A 9087-nucleotide genomic window follows, 5' to 3' on the forward strand; every position below is an offset into this window, starting at 1 on the left:
ATCTCTCTGCTGGACAGCAAGAGACGCTGCTTCACACACACACACACACACACACACACACTGCCAACATGCTGGGGACACTCTGCACTCTCCTCACTGCTCTGACATGTAAGACACCACTGCAGGCTTTGCTGTGTCTCTGCTCTATGGGAGAGTGGCCCTATGGCTGTTACATGTGTGCTCTTGTTCTTTTCAGGTGGCAGTGCTGTGACTGTAGTCACACAGACGCCTGCTGTTGTCACGGTGAGGAAAGGAGAGTCGGCCACTCTGCACTGCAATCTGGGGACTGTGACTGGCAATGGTCCTAGGTGGTATAAACAGGTTCCAGGAGAGACTCCTCAGTACATGTTGAGGTTCCATTATAGTTACAGCTCTGCCCAATATGGCTCTGGATTCTCATCTCCTAAATTTGACTCCAAGTCTTCCTCTGAGACTGATTACAGTCTGATCATTAATACTGTAGAGGTGGGAGACTCTGCTGTGTATTACTGTAAGACATATGATAGCGGACCTGTTGCGGTATCACAGTGATTCACACCATGACAAAAACCTCCACACTGATCACACTCACTTCTGCTTTTTGTCCACAAGTGACAACTTTGCAGCTGAGCACGCAAATAAACTTGTGGGAAATCATCTCTTTGAATGTAATGAAAAATGGCTGAATAATATTTCCTTTACCATCATCAATAACAGAATTTCTTGTCATTGGTGTTTGCAGCCATGGTGTAATGGTTAGGGAGTTGGACAGACCACAGGGTTACAGGTCCAGCTCCATCCTACCTCCTTTGCTGAAATCCCCTTGAGCAAGAACCAAACCCCACATTGCTCTAGGAACTGTAATCATTTCCCTGTAATAGCTGTAAGACGTTTTGGATAAAAAAGTGCCACCTAAGTGTAATGATAATATTAGAGTTCTTTAACTATCAGCTAAAACATTCAACTTGATGTCTATCTCCAAAAGCCATATCGGTCATCTGAATGAGAGATCTTCTCAAGTTCTGACATAAGAGAGATATTGGTTAGTGATCAATTAATTACAGTATATTATTTGTAATCTTCCATTAAATTGCCTATATGTGATTGGCTAATCACTGATGGTCCCTCCCCTCCCCCACCTGTGTGTGTCCTTATAGGAGGATCCTGCAGTCTGTCTGCTCCCACTGCACCTCTGCTCATCTCTCTGCTGGACAGCAAGAGCCGCTGCTTCACACACACACACACACACACACTGCCAACATGCTGGGGACACTCTGCACTCTCCTCACTGCTCTGACATGTAAGACACCACTGCAGGCTTTGCTGTGTCTCTGCTCTATGGGAGAGTGGCCCTATGGCTGTTACATGTGTGCTCTTGTTCTTTTCAGGTGGCAGTGCTGTGACTGTAGTCACACAGACGCCTGCTGTTGTCACGGTGAGGAAAGGAGAGTCGGCCACTCTGCACTGCAATCTGGGGACTGTGACTGACAGTGCTGCTCGGTGGTATAAACAGGTTCCAGGACAGACTCCTCAGTACATGCTGCTGTTTTACCATGGTGACAGTTCTGTCTACTATGGCTCTGGTTTCTCATCTCCTAAATTTAATTCCAAGCATTCCTCTCAGACTGATTACAGTCTGATCATTAATACTGTAGAGGTGGGAGACTCTGCTGTGTATTACTGTCAGACATGGGATACCACTGCTAACGAGTACGTATCACAGTGATTCACACCATGACAAAAACCTCCTCACTGCTCACACTCACTTCTGCTTTCACCAGTGCCAACTGTAACCTTGCAGCTGAACATATGAATGCAAAATGAATCAGCAATAGATGTGCATAGTGGAATATTCCCATATTAATTAGGCCCATGAGTGAAACCTTGCATATGATTCATTCTGTGGGGAAACTCGCTATGGCTATGAGTCTGAAACACATCTGGGCATCAAACACAATTTGCACCATTGAAACAGTATAGGCATAGTACTGCATTTACAGCACCCTTATACCTAGGGCTTTAGGGGTGCGTTGTAGAAAAAAATTGGCCCTAATGTTATAAATTATAATATTGTAGGGTCATCAAAGGGATGTTCCATTATGTTACATTGATGATTATCCCAACAGTCTACCATAATGAATCTGTAAAAGATGAGTGTCTCTCCCTAGACAACCATAAGACATTATTGGACAGAGGTTTTGAGTATTGATCTGAATTTCTCTAAGATATGGATATGGATATGAATCCCAACCCTGGAGGCCCCGTGGTGGTTCTCCTCAGGAAGTGGAGAAAGTGGAGGAGAGGAAGTGGAGCCAGTGAAGTGGAGGTCTGAGGAGAAGTGGGTGTTTCAGTTGCACCTCTCAGTCCTGACACTGAGGAGGTTTTTGTACGGGGGGAGATAGGAGATGAACCACTGTGGTATTCGGACCAGGCACCAAGCTCATTGTCACTGGTGAGTACACTCTTCATTGTGAATTTCTGTTTGTGGCAAGTTTTATGTTTGCTCAGCTTTGGAGAGTTGGGAAATTGTGTTTTTATTGTAGATGATGACACAATGTCCTAAATATGCTTTGAACTATATGTCAGTTTTAACAGAAAGATTGATATGAGTAGCTGTCATGCACCTTCAGTTTTGTGACAGTGTGTGAAGGAGATGCTCCGTAGAATTCCTCTCTGTGTATTGAACAGGAAAAAGTTGGGATTGCCTCATTTCACAAATTTGGTTGAATTTTATGAAAACTTTCTAGGCATCAGTGAGTTCATATGTAGCTGTTGTTTCTATTCATTTGATTTTCATACCGTTTTAAAAATGCTCACTTTCACAAAATCAGCATATTTATCTACAGTGACATTTTTGGATTCTATAATATCAGCCGTGCAATGCAGTGCTATCAAACTTTGTGGTCTTGTGAATTATACTGAGGTGTGTTTTTGTGTATGGAGCTGTATAATTTTATTAATGCCTTCATGGAACTATATAAATCCACAAGTCTTTGGTAATGACTTTGTTGAACAAAAGAGACCAAATGTTACTTGTGTTGACAATAGTGGATTAGCAAATACGTGTACATCAACTGGACTGTGAATTGGATCATTTTAACCCATTACTACACTAATGGTCAAAAGATTATCTGGACTTTGTGTCATTTCAACAGTAATACTGTGTATCTGCAATATCATGGACAGTAGACCTATCAATGAATTCAGAACAGTTATTACAATTGTCCAGCTACTTCTTTTTGTGGTTTTGAAGGCCCACTTTGTAAAATGTTCAAGTTAATTAATCACCATATCAACCAAACCATTGATTAAATGACATATTACTACATGAATGCTCAGTTTCTTCCTTGTGAGAAATACTTGAGAAATTTGCCAACTCACTTGTTGGGTCTTTTTGTAGCCTAATTAGTTTTTCTCTAAAATACTAATGACGATGTGTACAAGAAAGTCTGGTTTGTCTCCTATTAGTCTGCACCAAGAGCTTTCCGCTGCCTGTAGTATGTGTGAGATGTAGGCTATACAAGAACCTGGTCCCAACAGCTACTCAGTTGTGTGTGTGTGTGTGTGTGTGTGTGTGTGTGTGTGTGTGTGTGTGTGTGTGTGTGTGTGTGTGTGTGTGTGTGTGTGTATGTGTGTGTGTGTGTGTGTGTGTGTGTGTGTGTGTGTGTGTGTGTGTGTGTGTGTGTGTGTGTGTGTGTGTGCGTGTGTGTGTGTTTCAGACCCTACACCGCCAACTCCATCTCTGACTGTCTTCCCCCCGTCCAGTGAGGAGCTGCAGGGGGACAGTGTGAGGGTGGTGTGTGTGGCTGAGGACGTGTCCGCTGGCCTGGCTGATGTCAGCTGGCTGCTCGGTGGGAACCCTCTAATCAGTGGCATCAGCACCAGCTCTACTCAGCAGCAGCCCAACGGCAGGTTCCGTCTCAGCAGCATCCTGACCATCCAGACAGCTGTTTGGACCAGTGGCAAAGACGTGACCTGTCAGGTGACCAGTTCTGGCTCCACAGCCTCCAAGACCATCAGCCAGTCAGACTGCTCTGACTGATGCAACAGGGAAGCCTAACTCTGCATGTGCTGTCCCTATTAGCGAGCTTTTCTAGAGTGTGCCTCATAGTATGATTTTTGTTTTCACAGGATTGGTGTTAAATTCCTTAAGACTTAAATAATTCCTTTAAAAATGTGTCTTTAACTCTCTAATTTTGTTCAAATAAAGAGCATTTTATTATACTTTTATTGTAGTGCGTTTTTTATCATGACCTGTTGTATTTCACTGTGTTTGGTTCATTTCAAAATTTAATACATTCTTAAAATCAATATTATTTAAATTATGTTAAGGGTGGTGATTTCCCAGAAGTCACTAGGAAAGTACCCGCAGTTTCTAAACGATATTCAAAGTTCCATGTAAATCTGGTGGTTTCTTTGGCCACACATGGCTGCTCAAGTGGCAGAACAAGAACGGTTTCTAACCTGCAGGTGTGGATTTCAGATATGTTAAGAATTCTTATATGAAAATATTCAGAATCCACAATGCATCAAAATCATTTGCTACAACCCAAACAATTAATGCAGCAGTTTGAGTGCTGGTTAACAGTGTACTGTGAGCAAAGCACAGCATAAAAGGCCTTTCACAACCAGGCAAGCAAACTAGGCAAATAGGGGACACAGGTGGACCCATAATGCACCAGTTCATACCACATGATATTTATAGAATAGCCTCAGACAAAGGTAACACACACACACACACACACACACACACACACACACACACACACACACACACACACACACACACACACACACACACACACACACACACACACACACACACACACACACACACACACACACACACACACACACACACACACACACACAATGCCGTTTCAAGAATAAGAGGTAGGAACTAAGAAGTTTCGGCAAGATTTAGAGAATAGCCTCAGGCAAAGATAACACACACGCACACACGCACACACGACACACACACATACACACACACACACACACACACACACACACACACACAATGCAGTTTCAAGAATAAGAACCAGTTTCGGCAAAATTGTGCTGCTCTTTAAAACACATCATTCTAACGTGAGATTGCACACTCCACTGGCCTCGTTGTGTCCCAAAACAAACAAATAAAGAATTAAGAAATTTCAGACAAAAAGTGTTTATACTTTGATTCAGAGAGCAACCAAATACAATACAGCACAGCTCCAGCACAGGAGGTTCACGGGTTGTATTAGTAAGTAATGTTTGTATTAGGCCTACTTTATTTCATATACAGTATTTTATTATATACAGCATATTTATGTAATGCCAAATGAACAATACATTTATGAGTATGACCACATGGTGTCAGTGTTGAGCCAAGAGCCATCACATGTCTGATGAGATGTTACGCAATGATGATCCCCATCAGCCAAAATCTCAGGCCCAGCCAGAAGATCAGCAGGCATCCTGAACTCTACAAGACACTGGCAGTAGGTGGTGGACCTTGAATATCAACTAAAGTTCCCCAGTCACATTGCTCTCACCACTATCTTCATCCTTATTGTCCTTGTGTCGGAGATGGCCAAACAAGTGGCCATGTTGGAGCTCACAGTCCCATGGAAAGATCTCCAGCAAGAAAACACTCTGAGATTAACCTCTCCAAGTATGCAGGAATGGTCAGTAACCATCAGCATTCAGGGTGAAGGGTTAAGTTAGCCTGGACCAACCATACCCTCATATTAATTTCATTGTGTCTGAAACAGCTACATTTAGAAACTATAACTGGTGGCAGTGGCAAACTATGACTCAAAACTCAACACAACACTGACCCAGCCCAAAGACCCAAAAAACTCAATGATTCAGGAACATCACTGATGATGTGTCCAGAAGCATACGCATATTTTTCAGATTGACAGTCATAGTGAAGGACAGAGATCATTCTGCTTATCATCAACTCTTTAAAAACACGTTTTCCCATTTCCCATCACTTTTCCTCATTGTTCACTACATACTTTTCAGGAACATTTTCCCCTTTGTGAAATGAGCACAACAATTATCCTGAAAGAGACTGAGGCACAGGGAATTAACTTTAAAACTTTGTCACCATTTCCTGGAAAATAAATGTCATGATTCAAAACAAAATAATTAGATTGTGTAGAGAATGTATCATCCACCTCTCTTAGTATAGGCTACTGAAGATCTAAGCATCCTTAATTATGTCAACCTGTTGAACCCAAGTATTCTATTGCCTCATAATTGATGTTCCCTCCCCCACATGAGTGTGTCCTTATAGGAGGATCCTGCAGTCTGTCTGCTCCCACTGCACCTCTGCTCATCTCTCTGCTGGACAGCAAGAGACGCTGCTTCACACACACACACACACACACACACACACACACACACACACACACACACACACACACACACACACACACACACACACACACACACACACACACACACACACACACACACACACACACACACACTGCCAACATGCTGGGGACACTCTGCACTCTCCTCACTGCTCTGACATGTAAGACACCACTGCAGGCTTTGCTGTGTCTCTGCTCTATGGGAGAGTGGCCCTATGGCTGTTACATGTGTGCTCTTGTTCTTTTCAGGTGGCAGTGCTGTGACTGTAGTCACACAGACGCCTGCTCAGGGCCGGTTCTGGCTTATTTGGTGCCCTAGGCGAGTTTGAGTTCTGGCTGTGTGGTGTGTTGGATGTGATGGTGGTGGTGCCCCCAACCCCAGATGAGAGGGATCAATGTGTTTTGAATTGTAATATGGAATTGAAATGCCAGAAGAGTGATACATTTGCATGTCAAATGCATGTGTAGACAATAGGCCAAAGGAGGTCTGCATTGATAGCCTATCTACACTACCTACAGCATCACAAAGCATGGCAGCATAACAATTTTAATAAGCTACACATTTGTGCTGTCTATGATTCCGAACCAATTTCATTTCTGGACTGGAAATAGTGGTGCATTTGTGAGTAGGAGAATGAGAAGGGGGCTATCTATGTGTTTGAACTGGAGGGACAGGGTGAGAAAGGGAGAATAATATACAAAATATAGTAAATAGCCTCACTTGTCTGCAATACTACATCACTCAGCATGAAAACATGCTGTGCATGGTTCTGTGTTACATGATTCATGTATGTCATTCTGGTCTGGAAACAACTTTTTTTTAAGATTACAACAAGCAGGTAATTTATTCAAGTGGATGGAAGGACATATGGAAGCTAAAATTGTTTTAAACATTGCACCAGTCTTACTTTACATTGCTTGGATTTCATTGCTTGGCATACTTGGCTAATGTTAGCATGTGTAACGGAGGCTAACTAGCACAGAGTTGGCGTGGAACGTTGGTAAACCTCCCTCCGATAGCCTCATACAGTCTCGTGCCGTTGGGCCGAGAGACTAGTCTCTTGGCCCAGTGGTATCGTACTGTGTCTCATATTGCCGGACCGTTGAAGTTGATGAGGTCGCACGTTCGATCCCCGAGGGGGGTGAACAGTTGCAAGATGACCTCTGTCACACATGCTAACTAGCGATTTCTCAGATCAAAAACAAAGCTCTTTTCCCCTCTAATTCCAAACAGTAGCCTCATAACTATTAGGCTTTCCATAATCACAAACGGTTGCTGATTAAATCACATAGCTCCAAAACAACCTCTGCAACTCCTGCCTCATGCAATGACTGGTTTAATGAGAACATAAAAATTCTCCACCCAGCAGAGCAGCACTGCTCTGTCTGCGCTTCCCTCTGTCTCTGGAGTGAGTTGTTTCCAAATTCAAAATAGATCGCACGCTGTCACTCATCCCGCCCCCTTTCTCAGGACTGTCTGTTTATTGGTTCACAGACTTCCCAGAGACAGTTGAAAGCGATATTACTATTGGCTGAGGGGCGTTTTGCCGTGAGGAGCGCTTTCGCCACGCTTTGTTGATTGCAACTTCATAAAAAAACCTCCATATCGCAAAATTACGCATCGGAGAGCGCCATTTCGGCGCTCCTTCTTCACATGGCACTCTAGGCGACCGCCTAGCCGGCCTATGCTTAAAACCGGCCCTGCGCCTGCCGTTGTCACGGTGAGGAAAGGACAGTCGGCCACTCTGCACTGCAATCTGGGGACTGTGACAGATTACTCCGCTCGGTGGTATAAACAGGTTCCAGGATAGACTCCTCAGTACATGTTGCGGTGCTGGCATGGTTGGGGCTCTGTAACTGCCAAATACGGCTCTGGTTTCTCAACTCCTAAATTTGATTGCAAGATTTCCTCTCAGACTGATTACAGTCTGATCATTAATACTGTAGAGGTGGGAGACTCTGCTGTGTATTACTGTAAGACATATGATAGCACTGCTAACGAGTACGTATCACAGTGATTCACACCATGACAAAAACCTCCTCACTGCTCACACTCACTTCTGCTTTTAGTCCACAAGTGACAACTTTGCAGCTGAACACGCAAATTAACTTGTGGGAAATCATCTCTTTGAATGTAAGAAAAATGGCTGAATTATATTTCCTTTCACATCATCAATCTAACACAATTTCTTGTTATTGGTGTTTGCAGCCATGGTGTAATGGTTAGGGAGTTGGACTGAAGACCACATGTTCACATGGCCATTTCCTTCCTACCTATACCCCCTTTGCTGAAATCCCCTTGAGCAAGAACCAAACCCCACTATTCCACTACAAATAATATGCATGTGACAAATAAAATAACTTGAACTTGAATTTGAACTCTGGGAACTGTAATCATTAGGCCTACCCTGTAATATCTGTAAGGCGTTTGGATAAAAGTGCCAGTTAAGTGTAATGTAATATTAGAGTTCTTTAACTATCAGCTAAAACATGCAACTTGATGTCTATCTCCAAAAGCCATACCGGTCATCTGAATGAGAGATCTTTTCAAGTTCAGACATGAGAGAGCTACAATATTGGTTAGTGATCAATTAATTACAGTATATTATTTGTAATCTTCCATTAAATTGCCTATATGTGATTGGCCGATCACAGTTCTTCCCTCCCCTCCCCCACCTGAGTGTGTCCTTATAGGAGGATCCTGCAGTCTGTCTGCTCCCACTGCACCTCTGCTCATCTCTCT

At 43.2% G+C, this 9087-nt stretch overlaps 1 protein-coding gene across 1 annotated transcript; it reads left to right on the forward strand.

Moving 5' to 3' along the window:
- LOC134464181 (immunoglobulin lambda-1 light chain-like) lies at nt 1-4185 on the forward strand. The gene is made up of 5 exons (XM_063217648.1): nt 1-108; nt 197-527; nt 1368-1414; nt 2387-2431; nt 3699-4185. The coding sequence occupies exons 1-5, from the start codon at nt 69-71 to the stop codon at nt 4019-4021; spliced, it is 786 nt and encodes a 261-aa protein (XP_063073718.1). The 5' UTR covers nt 1-68; the 3' UTR covers nt 4022-4185.
- The last annotated feature ends 4902 nt before the right edge of the window (nt 4186-9087 follow it).

The sequence above is a fragment of the Engraulis encrasicolus genome, chromosome 2 (assembly GCF_034702125.1).
Source record: "Engraulis encrasicolus isolate BLACKSEA-1 chromosome 2, IST_EnEncr_1.0, whole genome shotgun sequence".
Lineage (NCBI taxonomy): Eukaryota > Metazoa > Chordata > Actinopteri > Clupeiformes > Engraulidae > Engraulis > Engraulis encrasicolus.

Bases quoted from the DNA above. Each gene is read 5' to 3' on its own strand.
- LOC134464181 (XM_063217648.1), top strand. From the start codon at position 69: ATGCTGGGGACACTCTGCACTCTCCTCACTGCTCTGACAT. The intron at 109-196 runs GTAAGACACCAC...TGTTCTTTTCAG, and splicing joins TCTCCTCACTGCTCTGACAT to GTGGCAGTGCTGTGACTGTA. The intron at 528-1,367 runs GTGATTCACACC...TGTTCTTTTCAG, and splicing joins GGACCTGTTGCGGTATCACA to GTGGCAGTGCTGTGACTGTA.